Source organism: Camelus bactrianus, chromosome 13, assembly GCF_048773025.1.
Source record: "Camelus bactrianus isolate YW-2024 breed Bactrian camel chromosome 13, ASM4877302v1, whole genome shotgun sequence".
Classification (NCBI taxonomy): domain Eukaryota; kingdom Metazoa; phylum Chordata; class Mammalia; order Artiodactyla; family Camelidae; genus Camelus; species Camelus bactrianus.
Window position 1 is genome coordinate 46,178,403 of NC_133551.1, and position 27,052 is coordinate 46,205,454.

General features: G+C 40.4%; 1 protein-coding gene across 1 annotated transcript; it reads right to left on the bottom strand.

The window, feature by feature from the left end:
* Positions 1-1,859: 1,859 nt before the first annotated feature.
* On the bottom strand, positions 1,860-26,469 carry LURAP1 (leucine rich adaptor protein 1). Its single transcript, XM_010950851.3, has 2 exons — positions 26,272-26,469; positions 1,860-18,586 (listed from the first exon to the last, which is right to left on the bottom strand). The coding sequence occupies exons 1-2, from the start codon at positions 26,467-26,469 to the stop codon at positions 18,065-18,067; spliced, it is 720 nt and encodes a 239-aa protein (XP_010949153.1). The 3' UTR covers positions 1,860-18,064.
* Between the last annotated feature and the right edge of the window lie 583 nt (positions 26,470-27,052).

Here is a 27,052-nt window from a genome sequence, read left to right on the forward strand (position 1 = left end):
CATACAATTGTAAGAAATAACACAGAGAGATCCTATATACCCTTTACCCTGGTTCCCCTAATAGTAACATCTTGCAGAACTCTAGTATGACATCACGCCCAGGGTACTGACAATACAGTCAAGATACAGCACATTTGCATCACCTCCTGAGAATTCCCCATTTACTCTTCTATAGCCATGCCCCTTTCTTCCCCCTCTCACTTCTACCCCTTCCTTAATCTCTGGTAACTAGTAATCTATTCTACATTTCTATAGTTTTGTCATTCCAAGAATGCTGTATAAATAGAATTATATATGTAACTTTATAAAATTGGCTTTTTTCACTTAGCATAATTCTCCAGAGATTCATCTACATTGTTGAGTGCATGTGTATCAATGTTTCTTTTTATTGCTGAGTAGTATCCTGTGGTTTGAATGTAACTAGTCACATGTTGAAGGATGTCTAGGCTATTTCCAGGGATGGCTATCATGAACTGCTACAAGCATTCCTTTGCAGATTTTTGTGTGAACATATCTTTATTCTCTGGGACAAATGCCCAGGAGTGCAATTGGTAGGTTATAGAGTATTTGTATGTTTAGTTTTTTAAAAAAACTGACATTATTTTCAAGAATGGCTGTACCATTTTACATTCTCACCAGCAATGTATGAATGATCCAGTCTTTCTGCATCCTCACAAATTTGATGTTGTCACTATTTTTAACTTTAGCTGTTCTGATAAGTGTGAAGTAATATCTTCTTGTGATTTTTTTTCCTTTTTTTGTTGAAGTATAGTTGGTGTGTAATATATGTTACAGGTGTATAAAATAGTGATTCACAATTTTTTAATGTTGTACTCCATTTATAGTTACAAAATATTGGCTATATTCCCTGTGTTGTACAACACATCCTTGTAGCTTATTTTATACATATTTTATACATTTGTACTTCTTATGCCCCTATCCCTATATTACCTCTCACCACTGGTAACCCTAGTTTGTTCTCTACATCTGTGAGTCTGCTGCTTTTTTTGTTATGTTGACTAGTTTGTTGTATTTTTTAGATTCCACATATAAGTGATATCATATAGTATTTGTCTTTCTCTGCCTGCCTTATTTCAGTTAGCATAATACCCTCCAACTTCATGTTGTTGCAAATGGCAAAATTTCATTCTTTTTTAATAGCTGATTAGTATTCCTTTGTATATAAATACCACATCTTCTTTATCCAGTCATCTGTTGATGGACACTTAGGTTGCTTCCATATCTTGGCAATTGTAAATAATGCTGCTATGAACATTGGGGTACATGTATATTTTCAAATTAGTGGGTTTTTTTGTTTTTTGTTTTGATATATACCCTGGAGTGAAATTGATGGGTCATGTGGTAGCTCTATTTTTAGTTTTTTGAGAAACCTCCATTGTTTTCCACAGTGGCTGCACTAATTTACATTCCCACAAACAGTATACAAGGGTTCCCTTTTCTCCACAGCCTTGCCAACATTTGCTATTTGTGTTCTTTTTGATGATAACCATTCTAACAGGTGTGAGGTGATACCGCATTGTGGTTTTGATTTGCATTTCCCTGATGATTAGCAATGTTAAGCATCTTTTCATGTGCCTGTTGGCCATCTGCATGTTCTCTTTGGAAAAATGTGTATTCAGGTCTTCTGCCCATCTTTCAATTTGATTGTTTATTTTTTTTAGGTTGAGTTGTATGAGCTGTTTATATATACAGTAATCAAATCAGTATGGTACTGGCACAAAAACAGACACAGGTCAATGGAACAGAATAGCGAGCCCAGAAATAAACCCACGCACTATGGTCGATTAATCTACCACAAAGGATGCAGGAATGTACAATGCAGAAAACACAGTTTCTTCAATAAGTGGTGCTGGGAGAACTAGACAGTTACATGTTAAAGAATGAAATTAGAACATTCTCTAACACCATGAACAAAAATAAACTCAAAATGTATTAAAGCTCTAAATGTAAGACAGAAGACCATAAAACTCCTAGAGGAAAACATAGGCAGAACACTTTTGACTTAAATTGTAGAAATATTTTATGGGTCCATCTCCTAAAGCAAAGGAAATAAAAGCAAAAATAAACAAATGAGACCTAATTAAACTTAAAAGCTTTTGCACAGCAAAGGGAACTACTGACAAAACAAAAAGATAACCTACTGAATGGGAGAAAATATTTGCAAATAGTATAACCGATAAGGGGTTAATATCCAAAATAGATAAACAATTCATACAATTCAACATTGTTGTGAGTTTAATTTGCATTTCCCTAATTGCTAATGACATTGAACATCTTTGTGTGGGCTTATTTGACGTTTGTATATTCATTCTCTTCATATCTCTTGTCCATTTTCTAATTGGATTTTTTTTTTTTTTTTGCTGTTGTTTTGAGCATGCTTTATATACTCTAGATAGAAGTCCTTTGTCAGATATGTGGTTTGCCAATATTTTCACCCATTCTGTAGCTTGTTTTTTCATCCTCTTAATGGAATCTTTCACAGAACAAACATTCTTAATTTAGATGAAGCACAATTATCAGTTTTTCCTTTTTTGATGTGAAGTCTAAGAACACTTGGCCTAACCTTAGGTCCCAAAGATTTTCTTCCACGTTTTTTCATAAAAGTTTTGTTTTATGTTTTGCATTCAAATATGTGATCCATTTTTTGTTTATTTTTTAATAATTTTTAATTGAAGTGAGTTGTACATTATTACATAAGTTACAGCTGTACAAGTTTTTTTTTTACATTTTTTATTGAGTTATAGTCATTTTACAATGCTGTGTCAAATTCCAGTGTAGAGCACAATTTTTCAGTTAGCCATGAACATACATATATTCATTGTCACATTATTTTTTTTCGCTGTGAGCTACCACAAGATCTTGTATATATTTCCCTGTGCTATACAATATAATCTTGTTTATCTATGTGATCTATTTTGAGTTAATTTTTTTATAATGTGTGATATTTAGGTAAAGACTCTTTGTTTTGCCCACATATGTTCAGCTGCTTTAGCATGACGTTAAAAATGATTAAAGAAGATAATTTAGATGATATAAACTTTACTTAACACTTCATGAAGCAGACAGTAGCCATTCAGAAAACTGCAAAATGGGGCAAAAGGCAGGAAGCTTTTATAGGATAAAGAATAATGAACAAGTAAGAGGAAAGTAGAAAATACCTGATTGTCTGGAACCACATAGTCAACCCTGTTTGGGGTGAGAAGGAACAGAAATAAGTGTAGAGCCCTGAGATGGCTTGGCATTTGGGGATTGGCTAACTGGATATATTGTGTTTCTGATGAAGCAGAGCATTTACAGGGGCATGAAGGTTATCTAAGTTTCCATTTGCTGTGGTGTCACCATGGGCAGGGGTGGCTCCATTTGGGCCTAGAAATTTATTTCAACAGTCGTTTGTTTAAAAGGCTATCTTTCCTCTATTGAATTGCTTTTGTACCTCTGTCAAAAATCAATTGGTAGAGGGAGGGTATAGCTAAGTGGTAGAATGTGTTCTTAGCATGCACGAGGTCCTAGGCTCAATCCCCAGTACCTCTGTTAAAATAAAAATGAATTAAAAAACCTAATTACCTCCCCCACAAAAAAATTAAAAGTTAAAAAAAATTTTTTTAATTTCTTTAAAAAATCAATGGGGCATATTTGTGTGGATGTATTTCTGGGATCTCCTTCTGTTCCATTATCTATGTGTATCTATCCCTCCACCAGTACTACACAGTCTTGATAACTGTAGGTATATAAGTCTTGAAATTGGGTAGACGAATTCCTCCTATTTCATTTTCTTTTTCAAAGTTATTTTAGCTATTCTAGTTCCTTTGCCTTTCCATATAAATTTGAGAATTATCTTGTGTATGTTTAGCAAAAAATCTTACTGTGATTTTGACAGGAATTTCATTAAACTGGTATATCAATTTGGAGAGAATGATACATTTACTATGTTGGATCTACCAATCCATGAACACCGTATGTCTCTCCATTTATTTAGATCTTCTTTATTTCATTCATCAGCATTATGTAGTTTTCAATATACAGATCTTGTGCATGTTTTTTTCAGATTTATACCTAAGGGTTTTTGGGGTTTTTTTTTTTTTTTGAGTAATTGTTAATGGTATTATATTCTTATTTTCAGTGTCCTCATGTTCGTTGCTATATATTGAAATGCAATTGATTTTTGTATGTTTATTTTGTATTTTGTAACCTTGATAAACTCACTTATTAGTTCTATGAGGTTTTTTGGTGGATTCCTTGGGATTTTCTATGCAGACAATCATGTCATCTGCACACAGGGACACTTTTATTTCTCTTTCTAATGCATATGCCTTTTACTTACTTTTCTTGTCTTATTGCACTGGCTAGAACTTCCTGCTCTATGTTAAATAAGAGTGATAAAAGAAGACATCCTTGTCTTGTTCCCAATCATAGGGGAGAAACATTGTCTTTCACCATTATATGTAATGTTAGCTATAGGTTTTTTTATTGATGATCTTTAACAAATTGAGGAGTTTCTGTCTATCCCTATTTTTCTGTGAGTTTTTATCATGAATGGCCTTTGAATTTTGTCAAATGCTTTTTCTATATCAATTCATATGATCATATGATTTTTCTTCTTTAACCTGTTAATATGGTGGATTACATTAATTGATTTTTGAATATTGAACTACCCTTGTAATCCCTGAAATGAACCTTGGTTGGTCATAGTACATAATTCTATTTGGTAATATTTTGTTAAGAATTTTTGAATCTATATCCATGAGTGATATTAATCTGTGTGTGTGTGTGGGGGTTTGTACTGTTTTGTCTGGTTTTGGTGTTAGGGTAACCCTGACTTCATTAAATAAATTAGCAACTGTTTTCTCCTCTTCTATTTTCTAGAAGAGATATTGTATAGAATTGGTGGTAATTTTTCTTTAAATATTTGGTGGAATTCTCTAGTGAAATCATCTGTGCCTGGAGATTTCTTTTATGGGATTTTAAAAAGTATGAATTCAATTTCCTTAATACTTATAGGACTATTCAAATTGTCTGTTTCATATCAGATAAGTTGTGGTAGTTTGTATTTTTTGAGGAATTGGTCTATTTTGTTTTAGTTATTAAATTTATGTGTACAGAGCTTGTAGTATTCCCTTACCGTATATATATATATGAGTGTGTGTGTGTATATATATATACACACACACACACATATACATATACATATACATATATATTATATCTATCTGTCTATTTGATGAAGGTACTGAGGATTGAACCCAGGACCTTGTGCATGTTGTACATGCTAAGCATGCACTCTACCACTGAGCTATTACCTTCTCCCCTATATTTTTGATATCTGCAGGGTCTGTAGTGATATTCCTTGTTTCACCCCTAATATTAGTAATTTATGTCTTCTCTCTTTTTTCTTTGTCATTCTTCCTAGAGATTTATCAGTTTTATTGATCTTTTCAAAGAACCAACTCTTTGTTTCACTGATTTTTCTCTACAGCTTTTCTGTTTTTGTTCTTACCCTGTTTTTGTTTTGTTTTGTTTTGTTTACATTTCCCTGTTTGGCACTTGTTAGGCACAGGACCAAACTAATGATTAAAATTTACATTTCCCCTGCAATCCAACTTTCGCAGGCATGTGAAAATCATATTACAAATACTTCAACCAATCCCAAGTCTATACACCAATGATTTCCTTTATTTAACCCTCATGTTCCCAAGTCCAAGCATGTACTGCTCACTGCTAGATAGGCCAGTAAATTGAGAGATGAGTTGTCAGGGCAAGGAGTAGCAACTTTATTTGGAAAGTTAGCAGACTGAGAAGATGGTGGATTAGTGTCCCAGAGAACCATCTTACCTGAATTAGGATTCAGGCTTCTTTTATACTAAAAGAGGAGGGGTTGTGGTTAGTTGTTGCAGATTTCTTGGTGCCAGAATCCTTTGTGCCTACGCAGCTATCTATGTAGTCAGATCATGATGTTCCTATAAACCTCCAGTAGCTACCTATGTAGTCAGGTCATAATGTTCCTAAAACCTCCAACAAAACAAATGTCATTCTCTGTTCTCCAACTTTTTATCTCTATATGAATGGAAAAGTGTTATACTTTTAAAAGTCAGAGCCTTGAGAAGGCTATAGGAGGAGGTTTTAAGCTAGGTGACACTTAACTTGTAACAAAAGCAATAGAATATAAAGATTAAAGTTAAAGAAACAGATCCGATATGCAGTCAGATTTGTTCTTCCCTATTGGACTCATATGCTAAGCCAATATTCTCCCTGTCCTAAATCATCCAAGGCCTAGTACCAGATGGTTGAATAGGGGCAGCCCCTATGCCTCAAAGCCCAGCAGAGTTATTCAAATTAGCCAATCCTAAACTGTTTCCTTGCCCTGCCCTGCCCTTCCCATGGGAACCCCAATAAAGATTGTGCCCTGTGCCTTCCTTTCACACCCTTCTGTCTCCTGACCAATACTGGTGCTTCCCTGTGATCCTGCATGGTGCGCTGTGCCTCTTGTTTGTAGAGGAACTGTGAGTAGTAACATTAAACTTTTCTTTCAATAGCATTGACTTCTCTGCCATCATTCAGTCAGCGATCAACTGAGACCTGTTAATCAGTTTCCAACTTCATTGATTTCTGTTCTTGTCTTTATTGTTTCCTTCCTTCTGCTGCTTCAGGTTTATTTTGCTCTCCTTCTTCTATATTCTTGAGGTAGGAGTTTAGATTATTGATTTGGGATTTTCCCTCTTTTCTTTGCATAAAATAAGCCTTGTTTGACAGCTAACCTACACATGTGTAGGGTTAACACCAGGCAACCCAGTTTAAAAAAAAAAAAAGCAGCAGCTAGAAGGTGAAAGAACTGGGTGAGAGAGAATTGGGAGTTGAAGCCTAGCCAAGTTACCTTCCTGCAAGAACAAAAACCATTCTTCAAAGGAACATAACAGAATCTAGAATCCTGGGACATATCATTCATAATCTCCAGTATCTTACAAAAAATAGTAGGCAAGTGAAGGAACAGGAAATGTGACTCACAAGTCAGTCAATAAAAACCTCCCCCAGGATGACATAGATGTTAAAATTAGCAGACAAGAATTTTAATGCAACTGTTATTAATAGTTTTAAAAACATAAAGGAAAATTTATGCAACCAAATACCACTACATAGCTACTAAAATAGATAAAATTTAAAAGATTGACAATACTAAGTGTTGGTGAGGATGCAGAGCAACTGGAACTCACATTACTGGCTGGAATGTAAAATTGTGCAAGCATTTTCAGAAAAGGGTTGGCAGTTTCTTATAAAATTACACTTGCCATATGATCCATACATTACACTCCTGTATTTATCCTAGAGAGGTATTTATTTGAGAAGCAAATGTTCACAGAAAAGCTTGTACATGAATGTTTACAGAATCTTAATTAATAAGAACCCCAAACTGGAAACAACCCAAATGTCCATCAAAAGGTGAATGGATTAACAAATTGTGGTATATTCATACAATGGAATACTGATCAGCAATAACAAGTAACAAACTTCTGATATGTGTAACATGTATGAACCTGAAAAACATGATGCTGAACAAAAAAAGCCAGACATAAAAAAGTACATACTGCCTTATTCTACTTATATGAAATTCTAAAACAAGAAAGTACTAATCTTTATTAGCAGATTCAAAGCAGATCTGTGGTTGCAAGGGGCCAGAGCAGTAGAGACACTGACAGCAAAGGGGCATGCAATACATTTTTGAGGTGATGAAAATTTTCTATGTGTTAATTATAATGATAATTGCCCAAGTGTATACATTTTCAAAACTCATCAAACTGTAACTTAAAATGGATTCATCTTACTATATGTAAATTATACCTCAAAAAAGTTTATTACATTTTTTATAAAATAAAATGAAAGCAGTAAGACCAGAGAATCATCATCACCAAATCTGTACAAGAAATGCTACGGAAAGTTCTTCAGACTAAAGAAAATAACACCAAATAATCTACAGGAATGAAGACAACCAGAATGATAAATATGTGGGTGTGTTAGGCAGAGTAATGGCCCATCAAAGATGTCCATGGCCTAAACTCCAGGATCTATGACTATGAAAGGTTACATGGCAAAGGAGAATTAGAGTTGCAAATGGAATTAAGGTTGCTAATCAGCTGACTTTGAGATGGAGAGATTATTCTGGATTATGTGGTTTAATATAATCACAAGTATACTTATAAGTGAAAAAGGGAGGCAAAAGAGTCAGTGTCAGAGGGTAGATGGCTTCTAGAAGCTGGAAAAGGCAAGGATTCTCCCCTAGAGCCTCCTGAAAACAATGCAAACCTGCAGGCACCTTGATTGTAGCCTATTGAGACCCATTTCAGACCTCTGACCTTCAAAACTTTTTGGTAATAAGCTTGTGTTGTTTTATACCACTAAGTTTAATGATCTGTTACAGCAGTCACAGGAAACTAAATCTGGGTTATTATGAAAGTCTAGCTTAAAAAATTTTTTTCTCCTCTTAATTCCTTCAAAATGCACATGACATGTTAAACCAAACACTATAAACTGTATTTTAGGGTTTATAACATATGTAGGTGTAATACATCTGACAACAATAGCTTAAAGGACTGGGCCAGAGAAAGAAAATGGAACTATACTGTTGCAAGATTCCTATATTTTATGTGAAATAGTACAATACTTGTTCTATTATCATTAAGGGAGGGTTGTTAAAATCTTCAACCACAATTATGGACTCAGCTTTCTTCCCTTTAGTTCTGCCAGTTTTTTCTTCATGTAATTTGAAAGCTCTTTTTTAGGTACATACACATTTTAGATTTTTAAGTCTTCATCTATTGATCCTTTTATCCTTATAAAATATCCCTCTTTTCCTCTGCTGATACTCCTTGTCTTGAAGTTTATTTTGCCTGATGTTAATTTCCAACATTCTTTGGATCAGTGTTTGCATGCTATATTTTCCCCAACTTTTTACTTATTTTTGTCTTTGTATTTAAGTACATCTCTTGTAGACAGCAACAGTTGGATCTTAGTTTTTGATTCAGACTTGACAGTCTCTGTGTTTTAATTGCAGTGTTTAGTCCACTTACATTTAATGTATTATAAGTTTGGACTTAAGACTGCCATTTGCTGTTTGTTTTCTATTTGTCTTATCTGTTGATAGAACAAAGAGACAAAAATTCACCAAGGATATAGAAGACTTGACCAATACTATCAGCCACTTTGACCTAATTGACATTTAGAGAACACTATACCTAATAATTGCAGAATGTACATCCTTTTCAAGGGGCCATGGAATATTCACCTGGATCGGCCATCTTCTGGGCCATAAAACAAGTCTCAATAAATTTTTGAAAATTGAGATTGTACAGAGTATATTCTTTGGGATTAATTTAGAAATCAATAAAATAAGCTTTCTTATAGAAAGTCCCAAATATTTGGTAGTTAAACAATAGACTTCTAATTAACTTATGGGCCAAAGAAGAAATAGAAGAGGAAATCATAAAACATTTTTAACTGACTAGTAATAAAATACAACATATAAAAATGTGTTAGACATAGGCAAAGCAGTGCTTAGAGAGAAATGTACAGCTTATATTATTGAAAGATAGAGGCTTAAAATCAATGATCTGAGTTTCTACCTAAGAAGCTAGAGAAAGATGAGCAAATTAAACCCAAAGTAGAAGGAAAAAATAGTAAAGATTAGAGTAAAATTTGATGAAATAGAAAACAAACAATAGGGAAAATTAATAAGGCCTAAAGTTGGTTTTTTTGAAAAGATTAATAAAATGGATAAACTCCTAGCAAGAGTCTACTAATCAAGAATAAAATGGAGCAGCACAAATTATATATATCAGGAATGAAAGAGAAGATATCACTACAGATCCTACAGACATCAAAGGATAAAAGTGAGATATTTGAGAAGATGATGGTAATGATGGCAGCATAGTTTTTCAGTCTCTTCAGATCCACACATAAAAGCTGACATAGCAACTGAAGAGTAAAATTTTAAAAAACATGGACAACACAACAAAATTTGGTGACAAGGTATCTCTACCACTCCCAAAATACAAGCAAGTGGGAACAAACCGCCAACAGCCACCAGACCTGCGTGGGATCAGCATCTGTGCCAAAGAAGGAACCAAAGGGACGGCATCTGAGAGAGTAAGAACAGGAGAACCCCAAGAGTCCATAGAGAATCAAAAGAGGCCAGCTGAGAACAGTAAATGAAACTTAGGATCTGCAGTCTAAAAGAGCAAGTGAGAGCAAAAGGCCCACAATGAGGACCAAGGGGCCAGAGCAGGTCTGGCTCCTATGAACTGACAAAACCAACCCACCAGGGATTCCTTCTAGTAAGCCTTGAGGAGAATTGCTGGGATGGAATTCAAATACAGTAGGATAGGTGTCCATTGACAGATGACTGGATAAGGAAGTTGTGGTGTATTTATACAATGGAATACTACTCAGCGATAAAAAAGAATAAAATAATACCATTTGCAGCAACATGGATGGACCTGCAGATTGTCATTCTGGGTGAAGTAAACCAGAAAGAGAAAGAAAAATACCATATAACATCACTCATATGTGGGATCTAAAAAAGAAAAAAGAGGACACTAATGAACTCATCTATAAAACAGAAACAGAAAGATAATAAACAATCTTACGGTTATCAGGGGAAAGGGGATGGGAAGGGATAAATTTGGGAGTTTGAAATTTGCAAGTGATAACCACTATATATAAAAATAGATAAAAATAAATTTCTTCTATATAGCACAGGGAACTATATTCAATATCTTATAATATACTTTAATGAAAAAGAGTCTGAAAATGAATATGTGTATATATATGCATGACTGGGACATTACGCTGTACACCAGAAACTGACATACTGTAACTGACTATACCGCAATTAAAAAATATGTATATATATAGTAGGATAGGGACAACAGAGAGGAAGTAAGAGAAGATGGATACCAACTGAGAGGAAGGGGACAGAGCCAGGAAGTCCCAGGAAGCAAGCCAGACAGAATAACAGAAGAGGGAGTTCTATGATGTTATAAAAACTTTTCTGAACCCTGACTCATTCTTTAAGTGCAAGACAACTCATTTTACAGAAAACGAGCAATAGGAAAGTATCAAGGTCAAATCCCATATAGTTACTGTAAGAACTATAAGAATAACAGTACTATGGACAGTGAAAGCCCATGACATAGATGTGCCACCTACAAAATTGCAACCTACTCTTTGAAAACAAACTAAAATACTAAGCCAATAACATGTGAAAGAACAATGTAAATCTGGTTTATTCCTGTCTAGGGCAAGAAGTGTACAAGATGACCCAAGAATATTTTGTCAAACCAGACAGTAAGGAAAGGTATCAAAGATTACCAGAGTCATGTCAAAAGAACTAAGGCGCCAACTTGATGAGACTCCAGTGGCCAAAGCTGAGACACCTGGCACTTCAATACTGACAACAATTCTAATTGATTGAAACCCATCAAGTATATATAAATCTATAAGTTCATAATAATATTTTTAAAGTGGTCAACTTTGGAGGATGATAGGGATTCATTATCTTCCAAACTGGTGAAAAAAAGAATCAAGTATTTGTTCTACCTTCCCTATGTGAACCACACACTCAGAGACCAAATAGTAGATAACAGGATGTTTCTCTTTTTGAAAGTATTTCAACAAATAAATACAATAAAATTATAGAATTAATGGCACCGTTTTGCAATCCTCAATGAATTAATGGCTATAGGCAATAAATATCAACACCTGAAAAAAAGTCATAAGCACAGAGACTGGATTTATATGCCTCTTACAGTCTTGCCAAAGTGCTTAAATCTGTCTCTTCAGTCTCTGGATCCAGCTACCAATTTTCAGGAAATACTGAGGACACATTTAGAACTGCATTATGAGCATGTAATTAGCAAAATCCAGACTGTGGTAAATTCTACAAGTCAAATGGCCCAGGCTATTCAACAAATAAATTGTAAGGAATTAAGAAAGGGATGAAGACTATCAAATGTCTTCAAATGGACAAGACTATAGGATCTATGGATGTACATTTAAATGATAAAACTATAAAAAAGTTATAAAGAAGTAAGTACTATAGTCAAGAAAAGGTTGCTTATAGGAAGAGGAAGGGGATTATAATTGGGAAGGGGGCACAAGGACAGGACTTCTGGATGAGTTCGAGTTCTTGACATGACAGTGGCTATAGGAGTGTTTGCCTTAAAATAATTCATTAAGCCTTACTTTTGTGTGTTTTCTACACTTGTGCTTTATTTTACAATGAATAGAGTTTTTAAAAGAAACAAGGCAGTGTTATAAATAACTTCATGCCAATCAATTCAACAGCTTAGTTGAAACAAATTCTTTGAAAAACACAACTTACCAAAACTAACTCAAAATGAAATTAGAGGTCAGAATAGCTCTATATGTATCAAAGAAATTGAATTTGTTATCAAAAACCTCCTCCATAAAGAAAACTCAAGGCCCATATTATTTTACTAATGAATTCTATTAAATACTGAGTAATACTATCAATCTTACACAAATGTTTTCAGAAAGCACAGAAGGAGGAAACACTTCCTGACTTCTTTTAGGAGGCCAGCATAAATGATACTGAAACTCAAAATTTATCAGAAACTTGAACAGCTATATTTTATATATTGAGGAATTATTAACTTTAAGGTGCAACAATGGCAATAAAAGTCCTTATCTTTTAGAGATACATACAAAAACATTTACAAATGAAACAGAATCATATCTAGTTTTGCTTCAAAATAGTCTTGGTTAGGGAGAAAGTAGTCAAGGGAATAAATAAACCAAGATTGGCCACGAGTTAATAACTAACAAAGCGGGGTGGTGGGTGCATGGAAATTCATTATACTATTTTTTCTACTTTTGTTTATGCTTGAGATTTTATATAACAAAAAACAAAGAAACCCCTACAAATTATTAAAAGACATTAAATATATAAAAACTATAAGTTCACAGCATGATTTAAAGAGAGATCGAAACCAAACAAAATCATTGAACACCAAGTTGCTAGGACATCAACTTACTACTTTGAAAGGGACAAATAAGGAACAGATGTAAGCATCTATCTTGCCATTCTGGTATGAACTTTATGTCAAGGTAACCAAATGGTCCTAGAGGATGTGACAAAGTTTTTCTGTATAGAATCATAAGTAATAAAAGAAGAAAAAATAATAGCATTAGAAAACCATCATTTTGTAATTGCTAATGAAATAACCAATTCATAAAATGGTCATTAATGGATGGGAAAAAAATTTGGTGAAAAGTTGACGGTAAACTTTGTGATGCAGGATCAGGCTATCACCACCTGAAAATGGAAGGATCCTGGGACCGGAAATGGGCAGTGGAGAGCCATCCAACCAGGAATACCTGTGCTCCTGTGTAAGTGACAAATCTTTACTGTGTTAAATCACTGTAATATGGGGCAATTCATTATAGAAGTTAGCTTATTATAAAAGTATACCATTTATATGTATTAAAACACATAAATACATAATTATTTATATTTTCAAAGATACATACATATCCAAACACATACTGAACACATTAAAGTGTATGCCTGGCTCAGGGAGAGGAATGAGAATAGGGATCAGGGATTAAAAGAAAATAAAACAAAAAAGGGGCCTAGAATCAACTGATGATAAGAGTTCACCACGCTCTGAGGAGTATGGTTTAATTATTAAGGAATAAAAAATAATAATAATTTAAAAGAGAGACAACTAATCTACCCTTTCTAGAGAGAGCCCAAGCTACTTAGCTGGTAATTATCTTCTGCCTTGAGGAACACAAAATGGTAGCGATGATGCAGGAGGCACTTGCCAGTCTCCAGACAGGGGGACTGGACCTGGCTATCACCCCTTGGCACCACCTCTTACTCCAGCCTGAAGGATGCTGGACAAAGAATAGAGGCTCATTCTGGGCCCAGGTGCCTCCTCCTGCCCACCCTCTGTCTCTGCTTATGGAAGGCTGAATAATGGCCCTTCCCCCAAAGATGTTCATGTCCTAATCCCCAGAACCTGTGAATATTTTACTTTATATGGCAAAAGGGAGTTGGAAGATATGGTTAAACTAAGGATCTGGAGGTGGGGAGATGATCCTGGATTATCCCAGTGGGCCCAGTGTAAGCACAAGGATATGTAATCATAATGTAATCCCCGTAAGAGGAGACAGGAGAATTAGAGAAAGATGTAAGGATGGAAGCAGAGGTCAGAGAGGAGAGATGCTACGCTGCTGGCTTTGAAGATGGAGGAAGGGGCTATGAACCAAGGAAGACAAGCAGCCTCTGGAAGCTAGAAAAGGCAAAGAAATGGATTACCCCCTAGAGTATCCAGAAGAGGCCTACCAACACCATAGTTTGTCACAGCAGCAATGGGAATGTGTACACTGGCCCTGCTGCTGGACAACACAACCTGTTCTTCTAGGAGAGTAAGGTCTATCGGACGGGGTGGAAGCCCCTGCCGTCATACTGACTTCGGTTCATTCTATAGTTCCTTTATTACCTATCTGACCTTGAGCAAATGTCTAAAGAACAATACATTGTTAATAATGCATTGTTTATAGGGTTGCTAAGAATTAAATAGAGTATTTTTAATTACCTATTCGTACCTAAGTAACTACTTTTCAAATTATAAGTCACATCTCCTTGTGGGTTTACATATATTCATTCCTCCATTCATTCAACAGGTGTCACTGAACACCCAGTACATGCCAGGCATCATGCACACAATGAGCCCGTGTCCACTGCAAGCTCCAAACATTTCTCACCTAAGCTGCCACTAAGCTTCCAGTTTCAGTCCCGTGCTCAACCTCACTGCCCCATCCTAAATGCAGGTCCTTACACTTGCCCATTCACATGGTCTCACGTCTCCCTGATGGATTCATCTCAGTCAGCATCACCCCTTATCCTCCCAGGTGCTATTTCTACAGCTGCCAAGAGCAGTCTCATCTCTGCCTTTACCCTGAGCCCTGACAAAAGTCCCCAGCCCACGTGGAGGGCAGTATGCTCCCTCTGATTATATTTTCAACAGTTCATTTTCACTTCATTCTCTTTTGTCTCTCTGCATCTCTCTCCCTTTTCATGGCATCTCCTTCTTTGAGTACCCAAACAGGTCCTCATCCTGACCCAGAAAAGTCTAAACTAACGGAGAGCTAAGCCTTAAGCAGCCAGTCCAGAGGCAGGTAGGAGGGACCAAGGAGTGTGTTTATTGGGGTTCCTGGGCTTCTCTGGTAGTGAAATGGAGTCTAAGGTATTGAGACAGGATGCCCAGACCTACCTGGAGTTCCCAGGCAGCCCCACTCACCCACCTCTCCAGCATCTCAACACCCTCAGATGCCTATCCAATTGAGATGTAATCCTTTGACCCCGAAGCTCCCCAACTCTACAGGATCCATCTGGATTTCCTCATCTCTCATCTCCCACCCCCACCCCCTCTTCTAACCTCCAAGTCTGGAATGCTAAGTTCTGCCCTCATGAGGTCTGGGCCTCCTTGCCCTCCCTTCCCAGAAAAAGTTGGTGTAGGATTGATTTTCCTTACATCCGCGGTTCAGATTAACGCATACTTTATCCAATCCTAGTGCAAGGTTCTCTTTCCTCAGAGCCTGTAGCTCTTTTTCTAAACACTGAGCTGCCTCTCTAGGGTGGGGTAAGATCATGATTATTAAAACAGGGGGAAAATTGCTTTTAGACCCTTTGGGCTTGGGTGGTGTCGACAGGGTGCAGAGGGGGAACAGTCTGGCCAAGTGATGGAACTATGGGCAGGGAGGCAGGCAGGAGATCTGGGTTCTTTAACTTGAGCACTGTCACGGATTTACCATGGGTGACACTGACCAAGTCTGCCTTCTCTAGGCCTGTTGCTTTAGCCTGTCTGTGCACTGAGGCAGCCAGTCTTCTGTAACGCTATATTTGAGCCTGAATGTTTCACCCAGCTACGCTGGCAATGTAGCATAATGGCCACAAGAGGGCGGACAACCACTTCAACTCAGAAATATGTGGATTAAATGAACAAGCAAGCTTCAAAAAAGTGGAAAGGCAGTTATCCTAAGGGCATTACAAAATGGCAACAGAGTCAGGATAGGGAAAGCTCTAAGACCAGGAGGGGTAAGTAGAGGGCTGGTAGTAGACAGCAGAGGCGAAGAGACTAAGAATATTAGAGTCTTTAGAGATTTCAATTACTTTGAGGGGACAGGAGAAGAGGAGGTCTTTAGAGGAAAGCCACGGACTGAATGTATTGCCCCAAAAGGACTCGGGTAAGAGGTTGCAGAACAAGACTTGAGGAATTTAGGGGAAGTAGAGATGATCAACTTGGCTCTTCCCTTCCCAGCATAGAGTAAAAAGTGCAGAAACTGCAGGAGTTATTCTAGGACTTGAGGAAGACTCCTCCAACTCAGGAGGGCACAGCAAATAGGCAAGGATCACCTGACATCCTTTCTTCTCCTTTTTGCCTTCCAATAATCTAGTTTCAGGGTCCAGGAAAGACAGGGACCAACAAAGTGGCAGTTACCCGGGGTTCAAAGGGTTAATCTCCAAGAATTCATACTCTGACTTCAACCACAGCCCTTGTTCCTTCCACCCCAACATGTCCTCTCCTTGAGCCCCAGGTTGGCACCTTCCCTGAATTCCTTCTTTGGTATAATTCACTAGGGCCCTGGGACCCAGGCCCAGAATCAGTCCCCTGCTCCCTCCCCAGGTCCCAGGAGTCTAGAGCATGCTCTCTGGGAGGAAAGAAAGCAGCCTTTCCCTTCTTTCTCTCCCAGCCTCCCAGGATGTGGGCCCTAGGACCAAAGAGCCTCTGTCTTTCTCTGCCACGCCCCCCATTGTAACCCTGACAAGGGGATTCCTTGTGTCCCAGCCTCAGGCAGGCATCCTTGTGACCAAATGGTGGAAGGTCTGGGGCAGGATGGGGGAAGGGGAATCACAGGATCTCAGAAGATACCCCCACCCCTTTCAGATACCTCCCCCTTTCAGGGCTTCTGGTACACCTCAAGCTTCTCCTCCTTCTGGCTTGCATCAGCAGTGGGGAGAGAAGGCTGAGGGACTCATCTGCATATAAAAGGCCTGAGGCCCAAAGTGGAAACCGAGAAGGTGTGGAGACACAAAGGCTGAACCTCCTGGCAGACAGATTTGGAGCCAGAATACAAGAAAGGGGGCAACCCAGGAACAGGGTAAGACAGGGTACCGTGGCAGGGCAAGCCAAACAGACTCTTGAGAGCTGTAGGTCGAGGCCCCTGCCAGGTTCTGTCACTATAAGCACAGATACAGGAGTGCTGGCACCAGACAGGCATGTGGTCAGAGAGGAAGTGAGAACCCCTAGGATAAAATGAGAACTCCCTGTTTAAAAAATAAGAGACTATCTAACAAGAAGTACAAACAACTGACAAGTGAGAAACTTTCCTGCCAGGAGGATGATATGTTCCACTCACAAGGAGTAATGGTAGGGAGAATAAAAATATAGTCTCACTTAGCAGCAGGGGCTCAGACGCCCTATGCTGACCTAGCACCGCTAAAAGACAGGAGAGGCTAATCCATCCTGGCAGGAAGTGACATCACTCACCAGACAGGAAGGGGTGGCTCTACCAGCACCAAAGGCTTCTGGAGGGTCAGTCCATGGAGGGTTGGCCCTGAATGTCCATGTCCCTCCACAATCCTTCCTCTTGGCCAAGATGGAGGCCAAGGCTCCTAGATGTTAGGTGAGGTAATTACACCCCCATCTCTTCATCAATGATCTCCTAGGGTGCTAAGCCCTCAAATCCTTACCTAGTTGCAGGGAAAGGGGAAGAGATTCCATCACACCTGAGCCACAGGTCAAGCCTCTAGAGTCAATGTATCTATGGAAATAGCTCTAGGGACCCAATAATTGAAGGATAAAGGCAGAGCCTCCCCAGGGACCAGAGGGATGGTGAGGCCAGGTTTCCATGGTCGTTAATGTCAATGCAGCCTCTTCCTAAGCCCAGATGGAGGGAGAATAAATTCAAGGGAGACCAGGGCCTAGTGATGAAAGAGCCACTGGAGTACAAGAGGGTGAAAGAGTCATTACAGGAAGGTCACATCATCCTGGCACTGGCCCCAGCACCAGTGGGCCTCAAAGCCCAGCTTGGCACTCTCATCCTCTGGTGGCTCAGGAGATCCACTGTGGAGCCCCTCCCCTGGGGGCTTCCACACAGCCCTCAAGCTCCCTAGCCTGGTGGCTGTCAGGTCCACCTCAGTCCTGGCCCTCTCCCCACCGGGTATAACCTTTGTCCAGTCCATCTCAGGACGGGGAGCCCCAGGGGGGCCCTGTTCATCCAGCTCACTGGGGGCCACCGTGTCCAGGAAGCTGCCAATGGAGACACTGTCCAGCCGGTCAGTGGAGCTGGTGTCTGGCAGGCTGTCCCAGCTGCCTCGCCTTGAGTGGCCTGGGCTCCCGCCTGTCAGGCTATATTGGCTGCTGGTGAGGCTGCTGCAGTGGCTGGTCAACGTCCCCCGCTCCTCCAACAGCCAGCGCACTGCCTCGATGCCCTCGTTCAAGGTCAGCAGCTGCTGCAGAATCTTCACATCAATGGCTCGCAGGTAAGCCTGGGGGAGTGGGAGAAGGAATCAATCCCAGGTTCTGGGCTCTGGGTTTCCCCAGTGTTTCCAGAGGCCCTACCTTGTGATCTAACCAACTATGCTTCACTTTCAAGAAGCATAGAAGTAGAATGGTTTGGAGTGTGGGCTTCAGAAGCAGACAGCTTACTATTTAAAATCTCAGCTTTACCACTGATATGACTGTGGACAACTTTCTTACCTTCTTTGAGCCTCAGTTTCCTTGTTTGTGAAATGGGGCTAAATCACTCACCTCACAGGGTGACTGTGAGAGTTTTGAGATGTTGGCTATTAAGTACCGAGCACGGTACCTGGCACAGAGAAAGGTCTCAGTAAGTGTTAAGTATTCAAATCCAATCATAGTGAGATTCAGACTTCACAGATAGGGTATTAACTATTGAATCAGTCCAGATTTACCAGTAAAACTTAGAAACAGTTACCCAAAGAGCAGTCTGATAGGAAGCCAGATGTTAGCTGGGAAGTAGACTGGGCCAAAAGGAGGCAGGGGCTGGGGGGTAAAGAGTGAGCTAACCTGGTCCCCTAGTCCCCTCAGGGTGTGGGTAGCAGCTGCTGTGGGGAGGAAGGGTTGGCTAGAGCTTCAAAGGGTCAGAATCCCACTGGCTGGGGATTCAGGGCTTCCCTCTATTCCAGTCTCCCTGTCTGTACTGGGAGTTAAGTCTGACTTACTAGGTAATCTCTAGGGTCCCTTCCAGCTCAGGTGCACTGAGTTATCATCCCCAAACACAAGTCTGAAACTGTACCTCCCTTGCTCAAGAACCTTTATGGGCTTTGCACTGCTCTCAAAGAATAAAATCTAAGCCCTTCAGCAGCAGATATGCAAAAGCCTGTCACAATATGGCTCTTGCCCGTACCTCTAATTTCACCTCTAGCATATTCCATGGGAATCCCAGGTCCTGCCACACAAGACTTCTAAAATTTCATTTCATTTAGTTTTACTTTTAATAAAAGTAATAGAGATACATAAGTTAAAGAAGCAAAACAGTTCTGCAAGATTTGGTGTGAAAAGTAACCATTCCCCCATCCTAGTCCTAAATCCCACTTCCTGGAGACAACTACTATTAATTTTTTAGCTGTTTATTTTGGTACTTACCTTATAATTTCCAAATAACATGCAACTTATTGATTTTTAAGTTTTAGGTATTTTCTATTGACTCCCCCCACAATAAAAGGTTAAGGATTTCACTCTTCCATTCTACTCTCTACTCCTCTGCCACCATACTCATGCCCTTCCTATCTCCCCATGATCCTAACATATGCAATAAAATTAATTATTCAGCATTTCCCTTATTAGGATTTGGAAATGCCATTCACAGCTAAGCCATGTAGTTTACTATGGTTACTTTTCCTTTCTTATAAATTTATGTTTTCCTTTTGAAATAATAATAATACTATTATTAATATTGTTTTAATTATTAGTAATTATTAATATTACTTATTATTATTACTACTACTATTTTGCTTTGTTTGGTATATAGTTATCAGTAAGTCATCCCTAAATTCTTTCTCAGTTGTCTGAGTTCCCCTCGCAAGGTTTTTAAACACATCGTATGTCCCATCTAGTCCGCCTTCTTAGAAGCAGCTCTTTAGGAGCCTTCTGATCTACTCCATTCTGTCCCCACTGCACAACTGTCCTTCAGGGATCTCCCTTCACTATTATCTTGGGGATTCCCTTTGCCTCTCTGTGGAGTTGGATCCCATTTCCTGGATCCCACATCTTCTTTATTGATTTACTCCTACATTTGTATGTGTGGTGTTTTTCCTCTAGTAGTTCCCCAAGAAAGTCTGCATAGGAGGTATATTTGTTGAAGCTTCACGTGTTTTAAAATGTTGCTATTCTCTCCTCACACTGTTGACTGTTTAGCTGAGTAGAGAAGTCTAGGTTGAAAATAATTTTTCCTCGGAATTTAAAGCATTGTTCCATTGTCTTCTAATTTTCAGTGTTACACTTAGAAAGTCTGATGCCATTCTGATTCCTGATTCTTTGTATGTGTCCATCTTCCCATGCTTTCTAGAAGTTTTTAGGATATTCTCTTGGTTCTCAGTATTCAAAATTATCACAGTAATTTGCCATGGTGTGATTCTATTTTGAATCAGTCACTTGTTGGGCCCTTTTAATCTGTAAACTATTTCCTTCAGTCCTGGGAGATTTTCTTGAATTGTTTCATTGATGATTATTTCTCCTCCAATATTTTGTTGTTGTTGTTCTTTCTTGAAATACTATTATCTGGATAGAGGACATCCTGGACTGATCCTCTATTTTTTTCTCTTCCATCTCTTTCTGTATTTATTCTAGTTTCTGAAATATTTCAACATTATCAACTCTTCTATTTTCACTTTTTCTTATCATGTTTTTTAATTTCCAAGAGTTGTTTCTAGTTCTCTGTTTTCTTCTATAGCTTCCGGTTTTTGTTCATGGCTACAATATTATCTCTTATCTCTTTAAGTATCTCTTTAAGGATATAATTCATGACTTTGTAAGTTCTCATCTCCCTGTGTTATCTCCATTTCACTCAAGTTGCTTTTTTCTGTTTGTTTAGGTCTATATATTTAGAAGGTTTCATCAGAAATGATCTTTAGCTGCTCCTCACATTTAAAAGTGATCTCAAAAAGCTGACTGGAAACTCTCTGTGCCTGAGGCTTGCCAACTCAGAACCTCACTAAGGGTTATCTGGCTAGACTGTTTGGGTAAGGCCTGAAGGCAATATCTTTTGTGGGTGTTTGGTTTTTTGTTTTTTTTTTTTTTTTTTTTTTCTTTTTCTTTTTCTCTTGGGTTCATCATCTTCACTATGTTAAACCCATCTAGAGATTGTAAGTAAAGCTGCCAATATTCTGGGGGCCGAGTAAGAAGAAAGGCTGAGGGGGTATTTCATAACATATAGTACATTTTAATTTAATCCCTCTTGCTCTCAAACTCTGCTTAGTGTCTCCCAATCGGGAGACCTCGGATTCCACTATTTTAAATATATATATTACTTGATAAATGTTTATTGAATGCTTTACTCATACCTACAATGATAAGCCAGAAATAAGACCAAGTAATTCTACACTGAGAAAAATACAGGCACTGGAATTAAACAGACCTGGATTCAAATTCTAGTTTTGCCATTAATGAGCCACAGGAAATTGGAAAATTTTTGTCTTCACACTGTCATTTCTTCATTGTAAAAATAGGATACTATCTAATTTATAGGTTTATTTTAAGAAATAGAGGGAACATATTAACATGCAGAGCATACTGTCTGACAAGTATTCATTACTCAATAAATGACAGCTGTTTGGCCTTACATATTACTATGGTTAACTTATTAATATGGCATAAGCACAGAAAACTTTGTATATGAAATTATTTGCATTTTTGGAAGAATATCACAACTTGAATTCAATTAAACAAATGATTATTGGGTACCTGGATTTTCAAATAATTACAAAGATAATGGAGAAACTCTCCCTGCTTAACAGAAGCTTACAGTTTCAATAAGGAGATGTGGGCATAAATAACTGAAGCACTACAGCCCTACAAACCGGGCACGTGACAAAATGACACATGATAGAAGAGATTATCTACAATTATTTCATACGAGGGACAATATATTAACAGTGAAACTCTTTAGTCCATGACCAAACTAAATGTATTAAACAAAACTTCTAAAACTAAAAATGCTTCTCCTGCTGTGTTTTCTCCTCCCTTTGGTGCTTCTTTCCTCCCTTCCTACTTCCTTCCTTCTTTCCTTCCTTCCCCTTCCTCCCTTCCTTCTGTTCTATTCTTTCCAAAACTTAGATCTCTAGTCTTCTGCTAGGATAAAGGAGTGCTGGACAGCTGGTTGCCCAGTTGGGGCAGGGATCTTAGAGTATGATTCTAAATCAGACATTCATAAACCCCTTTGAGTTTAGCTCCACTTGCACCCCCAGTTCCAGAAATATCTGAGACCAACTCCTGAGAACTTTGAGGGTTTCTATGATGCAAAATGGATTACTTTTCAGCTGTCTTCATTACTGGCTTAGAATTCAGTTTTTTTTCAGGTATACCAAGTTAGTCACTACTCTTCCTTCTGCTTTCAGCTTCCAAAATCTTTTTCCTATTGTCTCCTCTCCTGTTCTTGTCATAATGGTTTCATGTTTTAAAAATATTCTACTGGCTCTTAGTGGAGTTTCAGGAAGGAATGGAGGTAAATGCATGTGTTCAATGTGCCATATGGAACTGGAATTCCCACTGACTTGAATATTCAAGGCCCAACCCAAATGCTACTTCCTCTAGAAGTTTTCCCTGCGCTTCCTCAAGATGGAATTAATCCATTCAGTCATGGAACAATATTTATTGAGTGTTTCTTATAGGTGTGGCATTGTGTAGATAAAGGGAGGAAAAACACCATTTCTTGCCCTCAGAGAGTTCACAGTCTAGTGGGTAAGATAAGACAATGACGCAAGCACTTGAAATTCAGTGTACCAAATGCCAGGGAACACAAGTGCTGCATAGAGGGCTGTGGCTACCTACAGGGCCATAACCTAACCAGGGGAGTAAGGAAATGCTTCCTAGAATAAGGGACATGAGCTGAGACTTGAAGGTCAGGTAGGACTTAGACAGACAAAACAATAGAGAGTTATTCCAAGCAGAGGAAACAGCTTGTCTTCTCCAGTTCAAGTGTGCGTTTCCAGAGCACAAATCGGACCGTGTCACTCTAGAAGGAAGACTCCTCCAGGGAGCCCTCCCTGTGTTCCAACAGTACCTATCATCCTGTACTAGAGTGCTTAGTCTGTCTCTTTCTCTAATCCAGCCTATAAGCTCCCTGAGAGCAGCAGGTCCTGCCCAGTTCATTTATGGTGCCTAGCCGAGTACTGGGCAGGTCAGATTCAGTTCTGATTCTCTTGCCTTTACTATCCTTGGCCCCTCTGCTGGGCCCAGGGTTCAGGGAGCTGGGTTTTATCATATTGGTGGGAAATTAATCTGAGGACCAGATTCTACAGTCCTGTGACAGTGGGATTCCCTGATGGTGACAGCATAACTCCCCAGAATAGAAGAAAGCAAGGCTTTCTTGCCAGAAAAAGAAACACTCATTTCACACTATGTCTTTGGAAACGGAGCAGGGATAAACAGCTCAGAAGAGATGCAGCCTTATATGCTCTTCCTGGGGGGATTCAGCTTCCCCATTCCTCCCCTTAAAACATACACATCAGACTCTCTCCCCAGACCTAAGGTCACAAGTATGGCTCACTCATAGCTCAGTCTAAATCAAGCCCTGGGATAAAAGCCCAGAGATCTGAGTCCTAGCTCCCTGGTCCTGGATTGAGATTCCAAGACTATTGTTACCAGGAAGGCTGTCAGAGATAATCTAGCTCCATAATCCGCACTATTGCCCCAATCCCCCAAGAGGTAGAAAAACTGAGGCCAAGAGAGTCAGGGCTCTGCTCAAGATCACAAAATAATTAGGGAGCAGAGCTAGGACTTGAACCCATGCCTTCTCTCTCTTTGCCTAAAGCTTTTTCTCAAACTGCTCTGTGGGGGCGGTTGTCATAGCAACAGTTCTTTGGGTAGGAGGATTAAGTAAGGGAGGTTGCCATTGTTTCCCCTTCCCACAGATCCCAGAGTCCCTCTGGTTCACTCAGCCCTTGAGTAGTGGAGGGAAGCAGCCTAGAGGCAGGGATGACCTTGGGCTCAAGGGCAGGCCTGGTCCCTCCCTGCAGGAAAGCTGGGAGAGGGACAGTTGAAGGCCAGTACTTCAAGGGCTTGAACTAGTTCTGCCACAAGTGGCTCCAGGGGAAACCCCCAGCCCTTCCCCTAGTCCTCCGTGGGTGCAACCCAGTGGGTAGGGAGGAGTGTTTAAAGAGACCAAAGACATCTCTGCGTGAGGAGGGAGAAAAGAAGGGAAGAGGGATCCTTGGGGCACATAGGAAGCCTCTTCCTGTGCTGGCCTCCAGAAGGCTCCCTCCTTCATGCTCTTCCTGGGCAGCCTAGGGCCCCAGGCCAGGCTGAGTCAGGAATGCAGACCCAATCAGAAGTTAAATGTACCCCTTAAAATTTACAAACAGGTAATTTCCACCAAGGCAGAAAAGAGCTAGAGCCAGAGAGACTAAGCATGGCTCCCAGTGTGAGCTCAGGCAAAGCCCCTCAACACCTGCAGTATGTTTCCTTGGTGAGATGGGAAAATGATAACTGCTCTTCCCATTTCAATGACATAAAAAGTGGTTAATGTGTCTGGAACAAAGCAGGTCTCAACGGTGAAGATGTAAAGTGTAGGCACATCACCTGGGTTCAAAGCCTGGCTCTGCTTTTTACTTTTTGTATGACTTTGGGCAGTTACTTAACCTCTCTGTGTCTCAGTTTCTTCATCTATAAAATACCACCTACCTAATAAATTGCTGTGAGGACTAAGAGAATATTTTGTAAAATGCTCAGCATGATGCCTTGTACATGCACTTGGTGAAAGTTACTTTCCAAAGCAAGACATTCTAAGTAACCTCTTTCTAGGCCTTGAGCTAAAGTTTATACAGTGAGGCCAAGCCAGAGCCCTTCCTTAGGAGGGCATAGTTACAGCCCTTCTCTGGAGAATTTGGCAGTCACCCCTAACCTTCAAGGGCAAGTGCACACAGGGCATTCAAATCCTTCCCCCTAAGGAGCCTTCCCTGATTACTGTGCCCTTAAAGCTCTCCTCCCAGCCTCTTAGGCTGTCAGGGAGCCCACATGATCTCCCCCCAACCCTCCCCCACCCCAACAACTAAGCCTGGCACAGAGCTGAGCACACACTGGGCCTTCAGGAAGACCTATAAGCTGACACACATACAGTGGGCTCCTGGTTCTGGGCCAGAAAGTGACTAGCAATTCCTCAGTTCCCCAGAACTGGCTGCAAAGTGGTGGCAGGTGTAAACACCCCCTTCACCGGAACCAGGGCCCTGGGGAAACTGGGGGGCCCCAACTGCTCTTTTGGCTCTGAATCTAGACCAGCAGCAACAGGGAAGGGCTTGGGTGCCTGTTTCATGTTATTCTCCCCAAGGAAGTACAGATGAGATGCAAATATCCAGTGTACTTGGGGGGCTGGCAGGAAGGAGACTGAATCAGAAGTGATGGGATCAACACTGCTGGTGCTGCTGCCCTGTGTCTGCTAACGTTCTAGGAACTTTCAAATATTTTAAGTGGGTGTTGGGGGGGATGTTGGGGAAAGAGGATGTTTTTAGTGGCCCTAGTCCAGGCAGTTTTAATCCAGATCTCTTCTGTGCTGACTCCTGTGGTGAACACTAGAGCCTCAGAAGAACAAACCCTGGGCCCATTTTGCAGGAGGAGAAAAAACTAGTGGCCCTATAATGGTGGCTGAGGGGATAGGTAGCCCCAAAGTGAGAGGGCAGGAGAAAGATTTGTACTGTGCTAAATTCTCAGTGCTTCCTAGTCCTCACCTCTCCCCTCCCAATTACTTGACAGAAAAAAAACTTAGAAAAACCTGTGCCTCGCACCCCGAGTCTTCAGGACCCATCAGTACCCCATTCACCCTTGGTGGGGGATGCAATTAATGGACCCCAGGGTATAAAGAGAGATCTGTAGGGATCCTGAGTTTAGGCGGGGAGTTTTAACTCTCTCCTCTCCAGCCCAACTCTGGGGGGCGGGAGTCCATCCCTTACGGCCTTACGCTGGGGACTCCGTCCCCCTAGTCCATGGAACCCACACTCACCAGTTCCATCCTCAGCGCCATGATCTTGTCCCCCAGGCCGTGGCCCGTGGTAGGTGCCCCTGGGAGCAGCAGAGCGCCAGAGGCTCCCGGCTCCCACTCGCCTCTCAGCCCGCGGAGCAGCCCTTCAGGGGTCTTCCTGCCCACCTTGCCCTCCACGTCTCGCAGGTCAGGCGTCTGGGACTCCGCAGTCCCCTCCATGCGGGCCTAAGCCTGAACACGACTGGGCGACCGGGCGCCGGGATCCCGCTCCCGGGGGTCCTCCTTTCTCCACTGCTGGTGTTGAGCGGAACCGGTGGGTCCCCGCCCGCGCTGTGCGGGGGCGGGAGGAAGGCGCCGTAACACTCAGAAAAGCCGCGCAGAGCTGTGTGGTGTGTGTGTGTGTGATGCGGTGGGGTGTGTGTGTGTGTTGGGGGGGGTGATGCGGTAGTGTGTGTGTGTGTGTGTGTGTGTGTGTGTGTGTGTGTGTGTGTGTGTGTGTGTGACGTATTCGAGTGCTGCGCACACACCTCTGACTCCGGAATAGGTGAGGTTGGGCGATCCTGGGTATGCACCTGAAGGAGCTTACGGACAGCTCAGCGCCTTCTCCCAACACTGGCACTGAGTCCAGCCGGGCACTTAGCAGGCGCCCAATGAATATTTGCTGAATGCAGGTTAAGCATCGTCAGCAAGGGATGTAGGATTTTAAGGAGAAGAGCTGCAGAGGGTTTTGGAAGGCTTCCTGGAGTAGAGGAGCTGGGTCTAAAACAGTGGTTGGAATTTAGCTAGCCACTGATACACACGT

What these genes read in the sequence shown, in the direction of transcription:
- LURAP1 (XM_010950851.3), bottom strand. Translation starts at nt 26,469, where the DNA reads ATGGAGGGGACTGCGGAGTCCCAGACGCCTGACCTGCGAGACGTGGAG. An exon ending in TGGCGCTGAGGATGGAACTG is followed by an intron (nt 18,587 to 26,271) that starts GTGAGTGTGGGT and finishes CCACTCCCCCAG; the next exon opens with GCTTACCTGCGAGCCATTGA.